The sequence below is a fragment of the Ascaphus truei genome, chromosome 19, assembly GCF_040206685.1.
Source record: "Ascaphus truei isolate aAscTru1 chromosome 19, aAscTru1.hap1, whole genome shotgun sequence".
In the NCBI taxonomy this organism is placed as follows: domain Eukaryota; kingdom Metazoa; phylum Chordata; class Amphibia; order Anura; family Ascaphidae; genus Ascaphus; species Ascaphus truei.
This window is the reverse complement of record NC_134501.1, coordinates 23,362,536-23,387,514: the sequence shown is the minus strand read 5'-3', so window position 1 is coordinate 23,387,514 and position 24,979 is coordinate 23,362,536. Positions and strand designations below refer to the sequence as shown.

The 24,979-nt window shown below is 52.6% G+C and overlaps 1 protein-coding gene across 2 annotated transcripts in view; it reads left to right on the top strand.

Annotated features, from left to right (window-relative positions):
* Positions 1 to 3,287: 3,287 nt before the first annotated feature.
* LOC142470061 (galanin receptor type 1-like) overlaps positions 3,288 to 24,979 on the top strand; it is a 43,233-nt gene continuing 21,541 nt past the window's right edge. For both annotated transcript variants that reach the window (XR_012789155.1, XM_075576963.1), the window contains exons 1-2: positions 3,288 to 3,414; positions 4,623 to 4,688. Coding sequence is in view for 1 of the 2 variants with exons in the window: in XM_075576963.1 (XP_075433078.1) it covers positions 4,656 to 4,688 (33 nt within the window). In the remaining variant the exon portion in view is untranslated. The remainder of the gene's footprint in view (positions 3,415 to 4,622; positions 4,689 to 24,979) is intronic.

Genomic DNA, 24,979 nt, shown 5'->3' with positions numbered 1-24,979 from the left:
CTCTCCTCCCTCCCGGCTCTGCGCGCTGTGATTACAGGATCACACACAGCGCCTTGTTATCCGCACACAGTGCAGCCGGCTCTCCTCCCTCCCGGCTCTCCTCCCTCCCGGCTCTCCTCCCTCCCGGCTCTCCTCCCTCCCGGCTCTGCGCGCTGTGATTACAGGATCACACACAGCGCCTTGTTATCCGCACACAGTGCAGCCGGCTCTCCTCCCTCCCGGCTCTCCTCCCTCCTGGCTCTCCTCCCTCCTGGCTCTCCTCCCTCCCGGCTCTGCGCGCTGTGATTACAGGATCACACACAGCGCCTTGTTAGCCGCACACAGTGCAGCCGGCTCTCCTCCCTCCCGGCTCTCCCTCCTGGCTCTCCTCCCTCCCGGCTCTGCGCGCTGTGATTACAGTATCACACACAGCGCCTTGTTAGCCGCACACAGTGCAGCCGGCTCTCCTCCCTCCCGGCTCTCCTCCCTCCCGGCTCTCCTCCCTCCCGGCTCTCCTCCCTCCCGGCTCTGCGCGCTGTGATTACAGGATCACACACAGCACCTTGTTAGCCGCACACAGTGCAGCAGGCTCTCCTCCCTCCCGGCTCTCCTCCCTCCCGGCTCTCCTCCCTCCCGGCTCTGCGCGCTGTGATTACAGGATCACACACAGAGCCTTGTTAGCCGCACACAGTGCAGCCGGCTCTCCTCCCTCCCGGCTCTCCTCCCTCCCGGCTCTGTGCGCTGTGATTACAGGATCACACACAGCGCCTTGTTATCCGCACACAGTGCAGCAGGCTCTCCTCCCTCCCGGCTCTCCTCCCTCCCGGCTCTGCGGGCTGTGATTACAGGATCACACACCGCGCCTTGTTATCCGCACACAGTGCAGCCGGCTCTCCTCCCTCCCGGCTCTCCTCCCTCCCGGCTCTGCTCGCTCCCGGCTCTGCGCGCTGTGATTACAGGATCACACACAGCGCCTTGTTATCCGCACACAGTGCAGCCGGCTCTCCTCCCTCCCGGCTCTCCTCCTCCCGGCTCTCCTCCCTCCCGGCTCTCCTCCCTCCCGGCTCTGCGCGCTGTGATTACAGGATCACACACAGCGCCTTGTTATCCGCACACAGTGCAGCAGGCTCTCCTCCCTCCCGGCTCTCCTCCCTCCCGGCTCTGCGCGCTGTGATTACAGGATCACACACAGCGCCTTGTTATCCGCACACAGTGTAGCAGGCTCTCCTCCCTCCCGGCTCTCCTCCCTCCCGGCTCTCCTCCCTCCCGGCTCTGCGCGCTGTGATTACAGGATCACACACCGCGCCTTGTTATCCGCACACAGTGCAGCCGGCTCTCCTCCCTCCCGGCTCTTCTCCCTCCCGGCTCTGCGCGCTGTGATTACAGGATCACACACAGCGCCTTGTTAGCCGCACACAGTGCAGCCGGCTCTCCTCCCTCCCGGCTCTCCTCCCTCCCGGCTCTGCGCGCTGTGATTACAGGATCACACACAGCGCCTTGTTAGCCGCACACAGTGCAGCCGGCTCTCCTCCCTCCCGGCTCTCCTCCCTCCCGGCTCTGCGCGCTGTGATTACAGGATCACACACAGCGCCTTGTTATCCGCACACAGTGCAGCCGGCTCTCCTCCCTCCCGGCTCTCCTCCCTCCCGGCTCTCCTCCCTCCCGGCTCTGCTCGCTCCCGGCTCTGCGCGCTGTGATTACAGGATCACACACAGCGCCTTGTTAGCCGCACACAGTGCAGCCGGCTCTCCTCCCTCCCGGCTCTCCTCCCTCCCGGCTCTGCGCGCTGTGATTACAGGATCACACACAGCGCCTTGTTAGCCGCACACAGTGCAGCCGGCTCTCCTCCCTCCCGGCTCTCCTCCCTCCCGGCTCTGCGTGCTGTGATTACAGGATCACACACAGCGCCTTGTTAGCCGCACACAGTGCAGCAGGCTCTCCTCCCTCCCGGCTCTCCTCCCTCCCGGCTCTGCGCGCTGTGATTACAGGATCACACACAGCGCCTTGTTAGCCGCACACAGTGCAGCCGGTTCTCCTCCCTCCCGGCTCTCCTCCCTCCCGGCTCTGCGCGCTGTGATTACAGGATCACACACAGCGCCTTGTTAGCCGCACACAGTGCAGCCGGCTCTCCTCCCTCCCGGCTCTCCTCCCTCCCGGCTCTGCGCGCTGTGATTACAGGATCACACACAGCGCCTTGTTAGCCACACACAGTGCAGCCGGCTCTCCTCCCTCCCGGCTCTCCTCCCTCCCGGCTCTGCGCGCTGTGATTACAGGATCACACACAGCGCCTTGTTAGCCGCACACAGTGCAGCAGGCTCTCCTCCCTCCCGGCTCTCCTCCCTCCCGGCTCTGCGCGCTGTGATTACAGGATCACACACAGCGCCTTGTTAGCCGCACAAAGTGCAGCAGGCTCTCCTCCCTCCCGGCTCTCCTCCCTCCCGGCTCTCCTCCCTCCCGGCTCTGCGCGCTGTGATTACAGGATCACACACCGCGCCTTGTTATCCGCACACAGTGTAGCCGGCTCTCCTCCCTCCCGGCTCTCCTCCCTCCCGGCTCTCCTCCCTCCCGGCTCTCCTCCCTCCCGGCTCTGTGCGCTGTGATTACAGGATCACACACAGCGGCTCTCCTCCCTCCCGGCTCTCCTCCCTCCCGGCTCTGCGCGCTGTGATTACAGGATCACACACCGCGCCTTGTTATCCGCACACAGTGCAGCCGGCTCTCCTCCCTCCCGGCTCTCCTCCCTCCCGGCTCTCCTCCCTCCCGGCTCTCCTCCCTCCCGGCTCTGCGCGCTGTGATTACAGGATCACACACAGCGCCTTGTTATCCGCACACAGTGCAGCCGGCTCTCCTCCCTCCCGGCTCTCCTCCCTCCCGGCTCTCCTCCCTCCCGGCTCTGCGCGCTGTGATTACAGGATCACACACAGCGCCTTGTTATCCGCACACAGTGCAGCCGGCTCTCCTCCCTCCCGGCTCTCCTCCCTCCCGGCTCTCCTCCCTCCCGGCTCTGCGCGCTGTGATTACAGGATCACACACAGCGCCTTGTTATCCGCACACAGTGCAGCCGGCTCTCCTCCCTCCCGGCTCTCCTCCCTCCCGGCTCTCCTCCCTCCCGGCTCTCCTCCCTCCCGGCTCTGCGCGCTGTGATTACAGGATCACACACAACGCCTTGTTATCCGCACACAGTGCAGCGGGCTCTCCTCCCTCCCGGCTCTCCTCCCTCCCGGCTCTGCGCGCTGTGATTACAGGATCACACACAGCGCCTTGTTAGCCGCACACAGTGCAGCAGGCTCTCCTCCCTCCCGGCTCTCCTCCCTCCCGGCTCTCCTCCCTCCCGGCTCTCCTCCCTCCCGGCTCTGCCAGGGAGATGGGCTCTGTGCTCTGTGATTACAGGATCACACACAGCGGCTGCTCAGGAAAACCTCCGGCATATAATTGGTAACCTGCAGATCTGTGCGCACGGGACAGACCCCCCACCCCCCCCTCTCAGTGTCACTCACCCACTAATTAATGAGCGTGTTGTCCGTGTCTGGCCGGCGCTAGTCACACGGAAATCATTGCCTGGAGACAGGGTTGCCATACATGGATTTAAGGCCGCCCCCTTAACTACATGTATAGGTTATCGTGGTATCTATAGGATGTAGTGGCACGAGGTGCCTGCGATGGTAACCCACGCACCCCGCCACCTCTGGCTGTGAAGGGGTTAAAGGGTCAGATTTCCTTAACGTGCTGATTTAAAAGTGGGAACAGGAAACAATTAAACAAAAATCAATGCCCCCCCCAGCTATGTAGAGCAGTGTTGAGTATCACCACACACTCCACCACTTGTGATTTATATGGGGGTGGGCTGCACATATGTATTTTTACACACACACTCTCGCTTTTCCTTAGGGTGCAGTCTGGTAATTTAGCACAGTATATTTGGATTGCAATTAAGGGAAAGCACTCACCACTAGAACATCCTTTTTTTAAATCCGTGTCATGGCATAGGACAAGGTAAGATAACACATTGCCACTTAGATTGTAAGCTTTGCGGGGCAGGGACTCCTTTTCCTAATGTTACTTGTATGCCTGCAGCGCTTATTCCCATTATGTGTTATATTATTATGTCCCGTGTGTTACTGCTGTGACACGCTGTGTACAGGAGTGGCCAACGCCAGTCCTCAAGGGCCACCAACAGGTCAGGTTTTAAGGATATCCATGCTTCAGCACAGGTGGCTCAATCAGCTCCGGCTTCAGCACGGGTGGCTCAGCCCCTGCTTCAGCACGAGTGGCTCAATCAGCCCCTGCTCCAGCACAGGTGGCTGAGCCACCTGTGCTTAATCGGGGATAGTCTGAAAACCTGACCTGTTGGTGGCTCTTGAGGACCGGCATTGGCCGCCCCTGCGCTATATAAGGAAAGATATACATACACTGCGATCCGTACGCGGAAGGATAAATACATCCAGCGAAGGGAAGGAAGCCGCAGGGATCCCCACAATGCAGCTGCGCTTAACCCGCCACGTTCAATGCGTTCTGCCAAGCTGTTACCGGCAGGCGGGCGCCGGGCGGGGGGGAGAGAGGCGTGGGTCAATAACTCCAGAGGTTGGGAGGGTAGAGTCGGCCCACTGATAGGAACTGAGAACGGGGTGTTTCTCTCCCCGCAGGTGTTACATCATCTCCACAACAAGGTGAAGAACATGTCCAAGAAATCGCAGCGTTCAAAGAAGAAGGTAAGAGGGTCCGGCTTATCCCCCCCCCCCCAGAACAACGAATACTGCTGCGCTGACCTCTAACCCCCTGACAATATATTTAGGGTCTGAGAAACCCTTTCAAAAAAACGAGATTAGTAGTTGGATGTGTGTGTTTGTGTCCTCAACAAATAAGGGGTTGTCTGTATATGATAATACGGTTGTTTTCTTATATAGCCATGACAGCGTGCAGAGATTCCCTGCCCTGAAGAGCTTACAATCTAATCGGCACAGTGAGGTGAAGTGAATTACCCAAGGTCAGCTGATACTGGGATTCAGACCAATGAGCTATCACGCGTACAGTCTCTGGGGCAGGGTTTACACGTACAGTCTCTGGGGCAGGGTTTACACGTACAGTCTCTGGGGCAGGGTTTACACGTACAGTCTCTGGGGCAGGGTTTACACGTAGTCTCTGGGGCAGGGTTTACACGTGCAGTCTCTGGGGCAGGGTTTACACGTGCAGTCTCTGGGGCAGGGTTTACACGTACAGTCTCTGGGGCAGGGTTTACACGTACAGTCTCTGGGGCAGGGTTTACACGTACAGTCTCTGGGGCAGGGTTTACACGTACAGTCTCTGGGGCAGGGTTTACACGTACAGTCTCTGGGGCAGGGTTTACACGTACAGTCTCTGGGGCAGGGTTTACACGTACAGTCTCTGGGGCAGGGTTTACACGTAGTGTCTGGGGCAGGGTTTACACGTACAGTCTCTGGGGCAGGGTTTACACGTGCAGTCTCTGGGGCAGGGTTTACACGTGCAGTCTCTGGGGCAGGGTTTACACGTACAGTCTCTGGGGCAGGGTTTACACGTACAGTCTCTGGGGCAGGGTTTACACGTACAGTCTCTGGGGCAGGGTTTACACGTACAGTCTCTGGGGCAGGGTTTACACGTACAGTCTCTGGGGCAGGGTTTACACGTACAGTCTCTGGGGCAGGGTTTACACGTACAGTCTCTGGGGCAGGGTTTACACGTACAGTCTCTGGGGCAGGGTTTAAACGTACAGTCTCTGGGGCAGGGTTTACACGTACAGTCTCTGGGGCAGGGTTTACACGTACAGTCTCTGGGGCAGGGTTTACACGTACAGTCTCTGGGGCAGGGTTTACACGTACAGTCTCTGGGGCAGGGTTTACACGTACAGTCTCTGGGGCAGGGTTTACACGTACAGTCTCTGGGGCAGGGTTTACACGTACAGTCTCTTTGGCAGGGTTTACACGTACAGTCTCTGGGGCAGGGTTTACACGTACAGTCTCTGGGGCAGGGTTTACACGTACAGTCTCTGGGGCAGGGTTTACACGTACAGTCTCTGGGGCAGGGTTTACACGTACAGTCTCTGGGGCAGGGTTTACACGTACAGTCTCTGGGGCAGGGTTTACACGTACAGTCTCTGGGGCAGGGTTTACACGTACAGTCTCTGGGGCAGGGTTTACACGTACAGTCTCTGGGGCAGGGTTTACACGTACAGTCTCTGGGGCAGGGTTTACACGTACAGTCTCTGGGGCAGGGTTTACACGTACAGTCTCTGGGGCAGGGTTTACACGTACAGTCTCTGGGGCAGGGTTTACACGTACAGTCTCTGGGGCAGGGTTTACACGTACAGTCTCTGGGGCAGGGTTTACACGTACAGTCTCTGGGGCAGGGTTTACACGTACAGTCTCTGGGGCAGGGTTTACACGTACAGTCTCTGGGGCAGGGTTTACACGTACAGTCTCTGGGGCAGGGTTTACACGTACAGTCTCTGGGGCAGGGTTTACACGTACAGTCTCTGGGGCAGGGTTTACACGTACAGTCTCTGGGGCAGGGTTTACACGTACAGTCTCTGGGGCAGGGTTTACACGTACAGTCTCTGGGGCAGGGTTTACACGTACAGTCTCTGGGGCAGGGTTTACACGTACAGTCTCTGGGGCAGGGTTTACACGTACAGTCTCTGGGGCAGGGTTTACACGTACAGTCTCTGGGGCAGGGTTTACACGTACAGTCTCTGGGGCAGGGTTTACACGTAGTCTCTGGGGCAGGGTTTACACGTACAGTCTCTGGGGCAGGGTTTACACGTACAGTCTCTGGGGCAGGGTTTACACGTAGTCTCTGGGGCAGGGTTTACACGTGCAGTCTCTGGGGCAGGGTTTACACGTACAGTCTCTGGGGCAGGGTTTACACGTACAGTCTCTGGGGCAGGGTTTACACGTGCAGTCTCTGGGGCAGGGTTTACACGTGCAGTCTCTGGGGCAGGGTTTACACGTACAGTCTCTGGGGCAGGGTTTACACGTACAGTCTCTGGGGCAGGGTTTACACGTACAGTCTCTGGGGCAGGGTTTACACGTACAGCCTCTGGGGCAGGGTTTACACGTACAGTCTCTGGGGCAGGGTTTACACGTACAGTCTCTGGGGCAGGGTTTACACGTACAGTCTCTGGGGCAGGGTTTACACGTACAGTCTCTGGGGCAGGGTTTACACGTACAGTCTCTGGGGCAGGGTTTACACGTACAGTCTCTGGGGCAGGGTTTACACGTACAGTCTCTGGGGCAGGGTTTACACGTACAGTCTCTGGGGCAGGGTTTACACGTACAGTCTCTGGGGCAGGGTTTACACGTACAGTCTCTGGGGCAGGGTTTACACGTACAGTCTCTGGGGCAGGGTTTACACGTACAGTCTCTGGGGCAGGGTTTACACGTACAGTCTCTGGGGCAGGGTTTACACGTACAGTCTCTGGGGCAGGGTTTACACGTACAGTCTCTGGGGCAGGGTTTACACGTACAGTCTCTGGGGCAGGGTTTACACGTACAGTCTCTGGGGCAGGGTTTACACGTACAGTCTCTTTGGCAGGGTTTACACGTACAGTCTCTGGGGCAGGGTTTACACGTACAGTCTCTGGGGCAGGGTTTACACGTACAGTCTCTGGGGCAGGGTTTAAACGTACAGTCTCTGGGGCAGGGTTTACACGTACAGTCTCTGGGGCAGGGTTTACACGTACAGTCTCTGGGGCAGGGTTTACACGTACAGTCTCTGGGGCAGGGTTTACACGTACAGTCTCTGGGGCAGGGTTTACACGTACAGTCTCTGGGGCAGGGTTTACACGTACAGTCTCTGGGGCAGGGTTTACACGTACAGTCTCTGGGGCAGGGTTTACACGTACAGTCTCTGGGGCAGGGTTTACACGTACAGTCTCTGGGGCAGGGTTTACACGTACAGTCTCTGGGGCAGGGTTTACACGTACAGTCTCTGGGGCAGGGTTTACACGTACAGTCTCTGGGGCAGGGTTTACACGTACAGTCTCTGGGGCAGGGTTTACACGTACAGTCTCTGGGGCAGGGTTTACACGTACAGTCTCTGGGGCAGGGTTTACACGTACAGTCTCTGGGGCAGGGTTTACACGTACAGTCTCTGGGGCAGGGTTTACACGTACAGTCTCTGGGGCAGGGTTTACACGTACAGTCTCTGGGGCAGGGTTTACACGTACAGTCTCTGGGGCAGGGTTTACACGTACAGTCTCTGGGGCAGGGTTTACACGTACAGTCTCTGGGGCAGGGTTTACACGTACAGTCTCTGGGGCAGGGTTTACACGTACAGTCTCTGGGGCAGGGTTTACACGTACAGTCTCTGGGGCAGGGTTTACACGTACAGTCTCTGGGGCAGGGTTTACACGTACAGTCTCTGGGGCAGGGTTTACACGTACAGTCTCTGGGGCAGGGTTTACACGTACAGTCTCTGGGGCAGGGTTTACACGTACAGTCTCTGGGGCAGGGTTTACACGTACAGTCTCTGGGGCAGGGTTTACACGTACAGTCTCTGGGGCAGGGTTTACACGTACAGTCTCTGGGGCAGGGTTTACACGTACAGTCTCTGGGGCAGGGTTTACACGTACAGTCTCTGGGGCAGGGTTTACACGTACAGTCTCTGGGGCAGGGTTTACACGTACAGTCTCTGGGGCAGGGTTTACACGTACAGTCTCTGGGGCAGGGTTTACACGTACAGTCTCTGGGGCAGGGTTTACACGTACAGTCTCTGGGGCAGGGTTTACACGTACAGTCTCTGGGGCAGGGTTTACACGTACAGTCTCTGGGGCAGGGTTTACACGTACAGTCTCTGGGGCAGGGTTTACACGTACAGTCTCTGGGGCAGGGTTTACACGTACAGTCTCTGGGGCAGGGTTTACACGTACAGTCTCTGGGGCAGGGTTTACACGTACAGTCTCTGGGGCAGGGTTTACACGTACAGTCTCTGGGGCAGGGTTTACACGTACAGTCTCTGGGGCAGGGTTTACACGTACAGTCTCTGGGGCAGGGTTTACACGTACAGTCTCTGGGGCAGGGTTTACACGTACAGTCTCTGGGGCAGGGTTAACACGTAGTCTCTGGGGCAGGGTTTACACGTAGTCTCTGGGGCAGGGTTTACACGTACAGTCTCTGGGGCAGGGTTTACACGTACAGTCTCTGGGGCAGGGTTTACACGTAGTCTCTGGGGCAGGGTTTACACGTACAGTCTCTGGGGCAGGGTTTACACGTACAGTCTCTGGGGCAGGGTTTACACGTACAGTCTCTGGGGCAGGGTTTACACGTACAGTCTCTGGGGCAGGGTTTACACGTGCAGTCTCTGGGGCAGGGTTTACACGTACAGTCTCTGGGGCAGGGTTTACACGTACAGTCTCTGGGGCAGGGTTTACACGTACAGTCTCTGGGGCAGGGTTTACACGTACAGTCTCTGGGGCAGGGTTTACACGTACAGTCTCTGGGGCAGGGTTTACACGTACAGTCTCTGGGGCAGGGTTTACACGTACAGTCTCTGGGGCAGGGTTTACACGTACAGTCTCTGGGGCAGGGTTTACACGTACAGTCTCTGGGGCAGGGTTTACACGTACAGTCTCTGGGGCAGGGTTTACACGTACAGTCTCTGGGGCAGGGTTTACACGTACAGTCTCTGGGGCAGGGTTTACACGTACAGTCTCTGGGGCAGGGTTTCCTTTAGCCTTCTGTTGCTCTTATTCCCATTGTGTGTAATGTATTTAACGCCTAATGCCGTGTTATAAAGCACTGCGGGCACGGTTGGCGCTCTATAAATACAATGATACGTACATCCTCTCCTTTGGCAATCCAAATATACTTGTATCCTGAGTGTTTGGTGAATTATTAATCACAGTTGGTTTGGTACTAAAAACATTTCGCAGTTTGGTTTTTGCTGGAACTGGTTGTGTGTGTGTGTGTGTGTGTGTGTGTGTGTGTGTGTGTGTGTGTGTGTGTATATATGCGTGTGTGTGTCTGTGTGTGTATATATGCGTGTGTATGTGTATATATGCGTGTGTATGTGTATATATGCGTGTGTGTGTGTATATATGCGTTTGTGTGTATGTATATAATATATATGTGTGTGTGTGTGTGTGTGTGTGTATATGTATATAATATATACGTGTGTGTGTGTGTGTATATATATCTCAAAGACATGTGGAGCTCAAAGGGTTAACGAGTGAAAATGTGTGGAAAAACAGGGATTTGGCTGTGTGAAAATCTGCTTAAAGTGACTACAAAGATATACTGTATATTAGGTATAGGGTGAGTGAACAAAAAGTGTACAAATCCGTGAACCTAAAAAGTGACCCGATACACACATGCAAAATCTAGATCAAAGTTCACTGCAGGTGTGCGGCTCATCCAACGCGCGTGTGCCACATCGCAGAGCGGTGTACAAAGAGCGCGCACCAGCGCTCGTCGTGTAGTATGTATCAATATGGAATTGGCAGTTCATATAGAGGGGACAAGTAATACCCGTGGCATCCAGACGGGTCACTGTACATCTGACGTCCGATCAGTAAGGCTGCGGCCAGGGTGACGCTGAGCTCGCCGCGATGAAACACATTGCGGCAATGTGTGTGGCCAGCGTGAGCGAGCGCCTGTGCCTGCCCGTGAGCGCACAGCGCTCAGCTGCTTGCAGAGGCAAATTTGTTTATGCCGCTCGCTGGCGCGTCACGTGAGGGGTTCGCCCAATGAGGGCGAACCAGCTTCGTGATGTCATGGCCGTACCACCCAATACGCCCCACCGCCCCCCACGCGCAACTACCTGGCCAGAAAAAGCACGGCCAAGCAGAGCGCATGATGTCACTGCACTTGAGCGCCAGCTCCCAGCCTGGCCGCAGCCTAAGAGGGACTCGGAAGTTCCGGCAACAAATGTAACAAGCTTGAAGTGGCATGAGGTACGCCACGCAACGAGTAGGATTGATTATTGCCTCACTGTTTTGATATTGATATATCTGTAACACCTCTGTGGCTGGTCCCGTGACGCAGCGAGCTTGTGGCGTTCTATTTCTCAGAACCTGCTCAGCGGAGGAACCCTATAGCCGGCTAGTACTTGCTTAAAAAGCGATTCCACCAGAAGGGGTCTGACGTCACCTAGTGAGTACTTCGCTTACCCGTGTACTTGTACTTCGCTTACCCGTGTACTTGTACTTCGCTTACCCGTGTACTTGTACTTCGCTTACCCGTGTACTTGTACTTCGCTACATTGTAGCTACTTGTGTGCACACTCGAGTAACTAGGACTGCAGCTTGTTACATTTGTTGCAGGAACTTCCGAGTCCGTCTTACCGATCGAACGCCAGATGGGGAGGGGGAGGGATGCTGGGGGGGAGAGAAAGTGTGGCTAAGAATGGAGGCAAGCAGGATAATTTCAAACAATTTTGATAGGGTGTGAGAAAACCCATGTCCGCATTAAGTCCTTTGGTTTTGGTGTCAAAGAGTCTTATCATTCTGAGTTCAAATGTTTTCCGTTCTTGGGGGCGTTTAAACATTCCATTGAGGATTATTTTGATTTTGAAATCATTTATGGAATGATCTGGTTGTGAGAAGTGATGTCCCACTGGTGAGCAGTATCTTCCTGTGGGACATCACTTCTCACAACCAGATCATTCCATAAATGATTTCAAAATCAAAATCCTCAATGGAATGTTTAAACGCCCCCAAGAACGGAAAACATTTGAACTCAGAATGATAAGACTCTTTGACACCAAAACCAAAGGACTTAATGCGGACATGGGTTTTCTCACACCCTATCAAAATTGTTTGAAATTATCCTGCTTGCCTCCATTCTTATCCACACGTTCTCTCCCCCGTTCCCCCACCGCATCCCTCCCCCTCCACACCTTTCCTTGCCACCTTCCCCTGGCTTCAAACACTTTTAACACCCTACCTTATCTACAGTCCATATCTGGTTTTTTTTTTTCTCTACACTGTTTTAGCCATAGAATCCTTTGTAAATCAGTATTGCTTGACCTGAAGAAGAGAGGATAACTCTCGGAAGCTTGTCCTATGACATAAATTGTTGGTCCAATAAAAAAGGTATCACCTAATACTGAAGAACTCATTTATTCTGCACTATCACAACCGGACTAACACGGCTATTTTCTTCTATCTCTATCTCGTGTGTGCATATGTACACATGTATAACGTGTTACTGGCGATGGGGTTAAGCCTGACCTTTCCTATTAAGATCATCTCATGTTATTGTGTACCAGTGAAAGCGCTGAGTGAAAGTGACAGTCCCTCGTCTGTTCCAGCGATCTCGCCGTGTAAAGCAGGGCGACACGAGAAAGCAGCTAATGACCCATGAATGAAACATACAAGGAACTGTTAACACGTTTCTCTGGAAGTAGATACAGAAGCAGATGTGATCTTTTAACAAGGTATATCTAAGAAACAGATGCTCACAGATTATATACGGTATATATCTATATATAGAAGATATATATATCCGTCACTGTATTCTCTGCTGGAACACGTTGCATTAGCAAACCCCCAAAACTGAGGATGGAGTTTTAATCTGAAAATAATGCCATGGCTCCTGCTGCTACCCATCCCAGGCTGCCCGACTGTAATACAGAGCGCCCAACTGCATTGCTGTGGCTCGTGGCTCCTGCTGCTACCCATCCCAGGCTGCCCGACTGTAATACAGAGCGCCCAACTGCATTGCCGTGGCTCGTGGCTCCTGCTGCTACCCATCCCAGGCTGCCCGACTGTAATACAGAGCGCCCAACTGCATTGCCGTGGCTCGTGGCTCCTGCTGCTACCCATCCCAGGCTGCCCGACTGTAATACAGAGCGCCCAACTGCATTGCCGTGGCTCGTGGCTCCTGCTGCTACCCATCCCAGGCTGCCCGACTGTAATACAGAGCGCCCAACTGCATTGCCGTGGCTCGTGGCTCCTGCTGCTACCCATCCCAGGCTGCCCGACTGTAATACAGAGCGCCCAACTGCATTGCTGTGGCTCGTGGCTCCTGCTGCTACCCATCCCAGGCTGCCCGACTGTAATACAGAGCGCCCAACTGCATTGCTGTGGCTCGTGGCTCCTGCTGCTACCCATCCCAGGCTGCCCGACTGTAATACAGAGCGCCCAACTGCATTGCCGTGGCTCGTGGCTCCTGCTGCTACCCATCCCAGGCTGCCCGACTGTAATACAGAGCGCCCAACTGCATTGCCGTGGCTCGTGGCTCCTGCTGCTACCCATCCCAGGCTGCCCGACTGTAATACAGAGCGCCCAACTGCATTGCCGTGGCTCGTGGCTCCTGCTGCTACCCATCCCAGGCTGCCCGACTGTAATACAGAGCGCCCAACTGCATTGCCGTGGCTCGTGGCTCCTGCTGCTACCCATCCCAGGCTGCCCGACTGTAATACAGAGCGCCCAACTGCATTGCTGTGGCTCGTGGCTCCTGCTGCTACCCATCCCAGGCTGCCCGACTGTAATACAGAGCGCCCAACTGCATTGCCGTGGCTCCTGCTGCTACCCATCCCAGGCTGCCCGACTGTAATACAGAGCGCCTAACTGCATTGCCGTGGCTCGTGGCTCCTGCTGCTACCCATCCCAGGCTGCCCGACTGTAATACAGAGCGCCCAACTGCATTGCCGTGGCTCGTGGCTCCTGCTGCTACCCATCCCAGGCTGCCCGACTGTAATACAGAACGCCCAACTGCATTGCCTTGGCTCGTGGCTCCTGCTGCTACCCATCCCAGGCTGCCCGACTGTAATACAGAGCGCCCAACTGCATTGCCGTGGCTCCTGCTGCTACCCATCCCAGGCTGCCCGACTGTAATACAGAGCGCCCAACTGCATTGCCGTGGCTCGTGGCTCCTGCTGCTACCCATCCCAGGCTGCCCGACTGTAACACAGAGCGCCCAACTGCATTGCCGTGGCTCGTGGCTCCTGCTGCTACCCATCCCAGGCTGCCCGACTGTAATACAGAGCCCCCAACCGCATGGCCATGGCTCGTGGCTCCCACGGCCTTGTCGATTCTGCCCCTTTCAACTAACCCGTGGTCTCAAGATCCACGGCAACATTTTTTTGCCACAGGCGCCTGCCACACGGGTTGTAAGCTGTTAAATAAGCATCCTTATCCCTTGTGCTACCAAAAAGTGGTGCTACTAATTGGCCCTCCAGCCTGCCTCCCACGCAGTAGATACTTCAGTGGTATCTGTCCCAACGTCCGGGCCTTACGCCCCTGTAGCGGACTTCCGTGCCACGTACCTGCGCACCGCATACTCCCGCCCGTTACTCCTCGCTGTGACACGACACGTGGCGCCCACGACGCAGCTCCCCGCCCGTAGCCGTCCATCAAGCGAAGAGCCGGGACCTAATAGGGAAATAGGTACCAGGAACTCGTGCTTAACGCTAAACCCTGTCCAGGCCTGCCCTCTCGCTCCCCGTACCGGGGTTCCCTGTACTGTGTGGTACATACCGTAACTGGGGCCCGCACTGCTCGGGACCCGCGCATTCACTCTTGCAGCCTGGCAGCCCCCCGGGCGGGTGAGGCAGGATCAGACACAGCCGCGTTTATTTTTTGGAGATCCCGCCATCTTTATTGCGAGAGATATTAAAGTGCGCACTGCGATCGCCGATTCCCCGCTCCACATGGAAATCTTATCATTTCCATTACGCAGAGCGTCCGGTCTCCGTGATAATCCGCTCTCTCTTACTATTCCCGCGCCACTGTTAAACACTTACCACAAAGGTGTGGCTTAGCATGTGGCACACACGTATACTGCGCATTAATAACGGGACAAAGCCGCTTCTCTGCAGAGACCCAAGAAAGCTGCACACCCCATAAAGGCTTAGTGTGCCTACCGCGTGGATTACTTACACCCCACCTAACAAACCGAGACCACACCGTTTTGTGGAAGTAAAAATTGGTCACAGCTTTATTGCCTTAACAACAATGGAAAATAAACTGTCAGCCAGTCGCTAGTCATTTGTCATCAGCCCTATTCTCGGTATCTTCCGGCGGGAGCACTTCTCCAACCGCCCAAATCTACCGTCCGGCGGGGCGATCGCCCCGTCATCCGCTCACCCTAGGTCCCCCTTATCATGGCCGCCTGGGCCTAGCCACATAGGATAGAGCGCAGCTTCCTAACATTGGTGCCACGGGTACAGCGCCCGACCCGCGCAATCTTTTTCTGGGGGACCGCTATCTGGGACCCATCCGCATAGGGTAGAACCCCCATTTCGGGAATTCACGGTGTCCCAACGATGACTGGCCTGACCGTTCCGCCACCCAGAGGCCCCATCAAGGCCACTTACTGGGGACTCACCCCACACACCAAGCTGTGACCCTAACCTTTAATGCTGATCGCTTGCAAAGGCCTACACGTGTTATTAATACAAATATCCATGCCCTCGCCCGTCAGGTGCACCCCGTCCCTCCTGTGCCAAGTACGCCCCGTCCTCAAATTCCCACATGCTTCACGGTCAGTCCCCCACAAGAGAGGATGAACTTACGGGTGTCTCTGTTCACTTCTCGCCTTCCCTTCTCGATGCCCACCCAACTGCGCGCCCCCCCTCCATAGCAGCCGAGGTATAATCTCTGACCAAATAACGACTGTGTCACTCCAGAGGAATTAAATCTGGTGCAGTCTGCGCGTATCAAGAGGATTAAGTCTAAAGACTTGGTGGACACCATATCGTTCCCTTCCCAGGTGTATACACACCCCAAGCAGGACAGGGTCACACATTATACACACCCCAAGCAGGACAGCGTCACACATTATACACACCCCAAGCAGGACAGGGTCACACATTATACACACCCCAAGCAGGACAGCGTCACACATTATACACACCCCAAGCAGGACAGCGTCACACATTATACACACCCCAAGCAGGACAGCGTCACACATTATACACTCCCCAAGCAGGACAGCGTCACACATTATACACACCCCAAGCAGGACAGCGTCACACATTATACACACCCCAAGCAGGACAGCGTCACACATTATACACACCCCAAGCAGGACAGCGTCACACATTATACACACCCCAAGCAGGACAGGGTCACACGTTATACACACCCCAAGCAGGACAGGGTCACACTTTATACACACCTCAAGCAGGACAGCGTCACACGTTATACACACTTCAAGCAGGACAGCGTCACACGTTATACACACCCCAAGCAGGACAGCGTCACACGTTATACACACCCCAAGCAGGACAGCGTCACACATTATACACACCCCAAGCAGGACAGCGTCACACATTATACACACCCCAAGCAGGACAGCGTCACACATTATACACACCCCAAGCAGGACAGCGTCACACATTATACACACCCCAAGCAGGACAGCGTCACACATTATACACACCCCAAGCAGGACAGCGTCACACATTATACACACCCCAAGCAGGACAGCGTCACACATTATACACACCCCAAGCAGGACAGGGTCACACATTATACACACCCCAAGCAGGACAGCGTCACACATTATACACACCCCAAGCAGGACAGCGTCACACATTATACACTCCCCAAGCAGGACAGCGTCACACATTATACACACCCCAAGCAGGACAGCGTCACACATACACACCCCAAGCAGGCAGGGTCACACATTATACACACCCCAAGCAGGACAGCGTCACACATTATACACACCCCAAGCAGGACAGCGTCACACATTATACACACCCCAAGCAGGACAGCGTCACACATTATACACACCCCAAGCAGGACAGCGTCACACATTATACACACCCCAAGCAGGACAGGGTCACACATTATACACACCCCAAGCAGGACAGCGTCACACATACACACCCCAAGCAGGACAGCGTCACACATTATACACACCCCAAGCAGGACAGCGTCACACATTATACACACCCCAAGCAGGACAGCGTCACACATTATACACACCCCAAGCAGGACAGGGTCACACATTATACACACCCCAAGCAGGACAGGGTCACACATTATACACATCCCAAGCAGGACAGGGTCACACATTATACACACCCCAAGCAGGACAGCGTCACACATTATACACTCCCCAAGCAGGACAGCGTCACACATTATACACACCCCAAGCAGGACAGCGTCACACATTATACACACCCCAAGCAGGACAGCGTCACACATTATACACACCCCAAGCAGGACAGCGTCACACATTATACACACCCCAAGCAGGACAGCGTCACACATTAAACACACCCCAAGCAAGACAGCGTCACACATTATACACACCCCAAGCAGGACAGCGTCACACATTATACACATCCCAAGCAGGACAGCGTCACACATTATACACACCCCAAGCAGGACAGCGTCACACATTATACACACCCCAAGCAGGACAGCGTCACACATTATACACACCCCAAGCAGGACAGGGTCACACATTATACACACCCCAAGCAGGACAGCGTCACACATTATACACACCCCAAGCAGGACAGCGTCACACATTATACACTCCCCAAGCAGGACAGCGTCACACATTATACACACCCCAAGCAGGACAGCGTCACACATTATACACACCCCAAGCAGGACAGCGTCACACATTATACACACCCCAAGCAGGACAGCGTCACACATTATACACACCCCAAGCAGGACAGGGTCACACATTATACACACCCCAAGCAGGACAGGGTCACACATTATACACATCCCAAGCAGGACAGGGTCACACATTATACACACCCCAAGCAGGACAGCGTCACACATTATACACACCCCAAGCAGGACAGCGTCACACATTATACACACCCCAAGCAGGACAGCGTCACACATTATACACACCCCAAGCAGGACAGCGTCACACATTATACACACCCCAAGCAGGACAGGGTCACACATTATACACACCCCAAGCAGGACAGCGTCACACATTATACACACCCCAAGCAGGACAGCGTCACACATTATACACACCCCAAGCAGGACAGCGTCACACATTATACACACCCCAAGCAGGACAGGGTCACACATTATACACACCCCAAGCAGGACAGCGTCACACATTATACACACCCCAAGCAGGACAGCGTCACACATTATACACACCCCAAGCAGGACAGCGTCACACATTATACACACCCCAAGCAGGACAGCGTCACACATTATACACACCCCAAGCAGGACAGCGTCACACATTATACACACCCCAAGCAGGACAGCGTCACACATTATACACACCCCAAGCAGGACAGCGTCACACATTATACACACCCCAAGCAGGACAGCGTCACACATTATACACACCCCAAGCAGGACAGGGTCACACATTATACACACCCCAAGCAGGACAGGGTCACACATTATACACACCCCAAGCAGGACAGCGTCACACATTATACACACCCCAAGCAGGACAGGGTCACACATTATACACACCCCAAGCAGGACAGCGTCACACATTATACACACCCCAAGCAGGACAGCGTCACACATTATACACACCCCAAGCAGGACAGGGTCACACATTATACACACCCCAAGCAGGACAGCGTCACACATTATACACACCCCAAGCAGGACAGCGTCACACATTATACACACCCCAAGCAGGACAGCGTCACACATTATACACACCCCAAGCAGGACAGGGTCACACATTATACACATCCCAAGCAGGACAGGGTCACACATTATACACACCCCAAGCAGGACAATATTAAGAACACGTTGACAGAATTATATACACAAAACAACCACAGCGTGGTCCCTCTGAGGGGGTTAAACCGTTGGGTTGCTGGGGGTTTTGGTGGCAACTGTGTCTCACACGAATGTTTCACATAATCACACGCGTGTGTTTTTCCCTGCGCCGCCCTCGGAACAGCCGGCGAGAGTCTTATCTGAGATACTCCATGCGTTGGGTCAGGCAAGTCCTCGTATTAACGAGATTTCAATCAGTCGCTTTACCTGCGGGAATAGAATATCTGTGACCTCAGGAACGTCTCCTGTTACTCCTGTACTACACCCCTCTGTGCCCCTGGAAAGGGCCGCATTGTATAGTGTTACAGAGCTTGTCTACGCAATTTCAGCACCTGACAATAAACAGCTGCACTGTATAATGATAGTGAGAATCTCTATGCACTGACAATGAACACGCCACGCTGTATAATACTGATGAGTATCTAAACAGGGTGGGTGCAAGACAGGGAGCTAGGAGGGTGCAGGAGAAAGCAAGAGAGGGGCAGTGTGTGCAGGAGAGGGAGACAGAGGGGCAGGAGAGGGAGACAGGGGCAGGAGAGGGAGACAAAGGCAGTGGGGGCAGGAGAGGGAGACAGAAGGGCAGTGTATTCAGGAGGAGAGGGTGACATGGGCAGGAGAGGGAGACAGAAGGGCAGTGTATTCAGGAGGAGAGGGTGACATGGGCAGGAGAGGGAGACGGGGGCAATGGGGGCAGCAGAGGGAAACGGGACAGGAGATGAAGAAAGAAAGGCAGTGGGGGCAGGATAGTGAGAGAGGGAGACAGAAAGGCAGTGGGGGCAGGAGAGGGAGACAGAGGAGCAGATGGGAGGGAGAGTGAGGAAGTGGATACAGGAGGCAGAGATAGAGGGAGAGATCCCACATCCTTATAGGAACTGTTACATCCCAGGGAGCTTCTGTACTGACTGGCTGATGCCTGTCATGTGACTTCCTCTTTCTGGGGGGGGGGTTACACAAGGGATTGTGGGATTTGTGGTCCTACTGCCTTTAAACTGTTCAAGCATTGAATCTGGTGACGGACTACAACTCCCAGAAGTCCCTGAACATGTAGTCAATGTGGGGGTGGAGCCCTGAAGTCCTGTGTCAGGTAACCATTAGCATAATCCTCAGGGTTGGGCCCCGCTCTGCCTCCTGCCAAGGGCAGTTGTCCCATGGGGGCCCGTAAGCACATGTCTAATGGGTAATCCGGCGCAGGACGGAGGTCTCGCAGGGTTCACGACAAGCTGAAACTGACCACAACACGAAATGCCAGTCCCCCAATTTCTAAGAAGAAGTCAGCGTTCCCGCCACGTGAGATCGTGGCAGTGGACAATACACCAGCTCAGCTCTTCCCAGGGTTGCTACCACTCCAGGTGTGACCCGGGTGGCTACTGCTTTCGGCCACTTATCTCTCAGCTACGGGCTTACCCGAAAAATCTCCGGGCGACGGCGGCATCTCTCCAAATCCCATCAAATCCCATCAAATGGCGCCACCGTGCCATGACAACAGGACGCTACATGACGGCACGCGGCATTCCGTTGCCATGACAATGGGCCGTCACGTGACGCCTCAGCGCAATAAGGCGGCCTGTTGTCATGGCAGCTTGATGCCGCGTGAGACACTGTGACGTCACGTTGTCACGGCAACGCACGCCATTGGAACGTCGCGGAGCCCATGCTGATTGGAACTTGCAGGGGGGGAGATGCCGCCGCAGGTAAGATAAATAAATGTGAAAATGTTTATTGTGGAAAGTCTCCGGGTTCGTCTTCAATAGAAGGTGGCAACTCTGGCTCTTCCGCACCGCGGAGAGGCCAACCCGCATGTCTGCAGTCTGGTGAAGACTTTTCACGGTCCCGTTGCCATTACTTTTCTGACTTCTTCTCTGATATAGTAACCTCCATCCAGGCTGGGGTCCTGGCGGTGACACCTAATGAGGGTCAGGGTTCCGGGCATGAAAAGGCAGGTTCTCTGGCTTTATGGACCAGCTTTGACCATCTGGATGTAGAAGACCTTGTGCAAACAATCCAGGGGTTGTGTCCCACTACCTGTGATTTGGACCCAGTCCCAACACGCCTTCTCTTAAGCTGTGTTGATGTAGTCGGACCAGTGTTTGCCAAAATAGTCCTGTGCTCTTTGCAGATGGATGGGGATCTTTCCAGAACCGCTGAAGGAAGCATCATCAGACCTCTTCCAAAAAAGCATCCATTGGACCCAGATTACATGGCTATTACAGGCCTGTATGTATGGGAAATGATCCCAATCCTCAGGGCTCAGCTGTGTTTGGAAATGACTTGATTGAAGTCTCAATTAACATATGTCTGGTCATAGGAGCATATACTAAGCTGTATGAGGCTCTATATGGTATAATACAAATAGGTGTACAGGTATAACTGGAGAAAAAACACAGAACTCTATATATACCATAAAGGCACTGTCTAAATCCCCAGAAAACCAAAGTACATACCCATAAATGATTGATGGAGCCTCAGTGGAACAGCTGCTCAGACTCAGAGGTGTGCGTGCATCACGCCTGCATCTCAGATAAGTTGAAGGTGGTCCCGTGGGGTCCGACGGCGGAGCACTGCTGTTTGTAGAAATTGGGGGCTGCACACCAGTTCCCGTTAAAAATCGATTTATTAGGTGGTCATCAAAAGTATACAGCAAACACTCTGACGCGTTTCAGGACAGTTGTCCCTTTATCAAAGAGTAACTGCGCGTCTACTGAGTTCTCCATTATGTAGTATAACTCCCGCCCCCAACTGTGACGTCACACGCTCTGTTACTATCGCGTGATTTGGTGAGGCCCCCATCCCATTGGATGCCCTGTCAGCCAATCGCGCAAGGCATGGGTGAATAATTAAGTAATGAGACTAGCATTGGAGCCACGGACTCTTGCTCCCGCCTCTACTAATGACGTCACACGCGTTGTGTATATCGCATGCTTGTTTGGTATAGCCTGTTTGTTAGATAGTATATAACCCAATAACACATGTAATAAAAAAGTGTATACTGTCTGGGCAAGCTAAGGAGTATATAACACAATGGAGAAAAAAAGATTGGTGTGAATAGCGCTAACAATATATATAGAGTGTACATACACAATGCAAACACAATGTGACAAGTGACTAACTACAGGATGGCTGCCAGGAAAACCTAACCCAAACCCAGTTAGAAAAACACAGAGATAACAATACAGACCGGCGCCTTAAAGTCCAAAACTGAAATGAGTCCAAAGATGCACTGCAGTGTCCAAAACGCTGATCCGGTAGAAAGACTGCAAACCTCCACAACAGCACACGTGATATCATGCAAGGGAGATAAAGAGAAAGATCATAGCGTGACACTGCAAACTAAAAAACATATAACTCATACATACAAGACATACACGACTAACAACACTGACAGAAAGGCTGACAATATAACAGAGATTTATTTAGACAATAACTAAAAACAAGAGAAGCTTTGGAGCGGGTCTAGGATCCAGTGTTGTAAAACTGGAATCCTACTTACAGCAATCCAGAAGGGTTCAAGCGGTGTGTATGATATGTAGTTCTTGATTCAGCTTGTCCTGGGCGCGTGGTGCTGCTGTAATGGCCGCCGGCGCTTCCTCCGGTTACTCTCGGGCTCAGCGTCCCTGCAGGCCAAACCTCGCGAGATTTTTCGTCAAACGTGACGTCACTCGCTAGGTGGAGCTACTCGTCGCCGCTTACTCCTGAATGCACATCTAACACCGTTCGCTAGAGCTGTAACTGGATGCTGTGACCTGCTCCTTTGATGCTCTCTTCCAAATGATCTCTAAACCACCCAACGCGTTTCATGCGCACGAAACGCGTTGGGTGGTTTAGAGATCATTTGGAAGAGAGCATCAAAGGAGCAGGTCACAGCATCCAGTTACAGCTCTAGCGAACGGTGTTAGATGTGCATTCAGGAGTAAGCGGCGACGAGTAGCTCCACCTAGCGAGTGACGTCACGTTTGACGAAAAATCTCGCGAGGTTTGGCCTGCAGGGACGCTGAGCCCGAGAGTAACCGGAGGAAGCGCCGGCGGCCATTACAGCAGCACCACGCGCCCAGGACAAGCTGAATCAAGAACTACATATCATACACACCGCTTGAACCCTTCTGGATTGCTGTAAGTAGGATTCCAGTTTTACAACACTGGATCCTAGACCCGCTCCAAAGCTTCTCTTGTTTTTAGTTATTGTCTAAATAAATCTCTGTTATATTGTCAGCCTTTCTGTCAGTGTTGTTAGTCGTGTATGTCTTGTATGTATGAGTTATATGTTTTTTAGTTTGCAGTGTCACGCTATGATCTTTCTCTTTATCTCCCTTGCATGATATCACGTGTGCTGTTGTGGAGGTTTGCAGTCTTTCTACCGGATCAGCGTTTTGGACACTGCAGTGCATCTTTGGACTCATTTCAGTTTTGGACTTTAAGGCGCCGGTCTGTATTGTTATATAACACAATGGAGACACTCAGGAAAAAACAAAACACAAATTTAGTGACAATAAAAATATATGATGAACAAATATTCAAAATAAAAGTTAAAAAACTACAAAAGCGCAACGTTTAAAAACAAAGCAAATGAGATGGAAGATGTATATATTGGAAATAAACTAATAATGACCTCTGAAAAATACATTCTAATCATAGTGAAATTTCATATACGTGTCTTATATATTGGAAATAGACTAGTAATGACGTCTGAAAAATACATCCTGATCATAGTGAAATTTCATATAAGTGTCTTACATATTCCTACTGAAACAAGATCATTCAACTGCTCATTTGAATCAAGCCCTCTAATGATAACATTTGACTGCTCTTATGAATAGACCACATACAATACTGCTATTATTCTAATCAAGAGAGAAACAATATGATTAGTTCAGAGTACCTATATGATAATATCTTTTGCATGTACAAAAAGCAGATTCATGAGGTTAGACATACTATTTTTTATATTAATGTACACAACCTTAACCTAATGTATTGTAACAAACGTTTTCTCAGATACATCTCTCTAATAAATTATACCAGTATTCTTTGTGACACACAGATGTATAGATAGCATAACCGTAATTTATACATGTATATATACATAAATAGCCGGTATAGCAGATGATCGTGCAAAGTACATCACTCTTCAAGATTTTAATCTAAAAAATGTTTGAGTTCCCAGTCTAGATTCATGCCCCTGGGTGCCAATGTCCCAAGGGCATAAATCCAGAACATTTCTCTCTTATTGAGGAGAGATTCTCTATCTCCTCCACGCACATGTGGCCTTATGTGTTCAAGCGCGCTAAAAGAGAAATTCGTCAGGGAACCTGATTGGCACTTTGCAAAATGACGTGCAACAGGGTATCTCACATCCATATTTCTGATTGCTCTAACATGTTCAACAATCCTCTCTTTTAGTGGGCGTATTGTCCTGCCTACATATGAACTTCCACATGAACATCTAAGGAGATATATCACAAATTTTGTATTACATGTCATCATGGAATTGAGAGTATGAGTTCTCTTTGTGTTCACATTTCTTATGTGTTTTATGGGGGAAGCATGTCGGCACATTCTACAATCTCCACATCTGAAAAAGCCTTTGGTTTTTAGTTTGTAGTTCTTTTTGTTGGGATCAAACAAACTAGGCGACACTTTGTTGGCTATTGTTTTTGCCTTCTTAAATACCATCTTTGGCTGGTCTTGTATATATGTCTCTAGATCTTTATCTAGTTTCAGTATGTCCCAATGTTTTTTCAGAATGGCTCTAATCTGGTTGGCCTGTTTAGAGTATGTAGTAATAAACAACGGTGATCCATCTAGGGATCTTGATTGTTTTTGTTTATTAGATTTTTGTGTTAGAAGTGTCGACCTGTCCATTTTTAGTGCAAGATTTAGGGCACTATTGATGTCTTCATCCCTGTAACCCCTACATCTGAACCTTTCTGATAGTTCTTGTGCCTGACTCAGAAATTACTCATCTGTTGAACATAGTCTCCGAAGTCTCAGATATTGCCCTTTCGGAATCCCTCTGATCAGGGGTCTGGGATGTGCACTGTTGGCCATGAGCAGGGAGTTTCTGGAGTTTTCTTTCCTAAACATCTTAGTTTGAATTCTAAGATCAGAATCTACGTATAGATGTAGGTCAAGATAGTCACTCTCGCTTTCATGTATATTTGAAGTGAATTTGAGGTTAAAGACATTGTCGTTCAGATATACAAGAAATTTGTGAAAGATGGATGTATTACCAGACCAAATAATTAATAAGTCGTCTATATAGCGACGATAATAAATGATATACTGTCTAAATGGGTTAGCATCACCAAA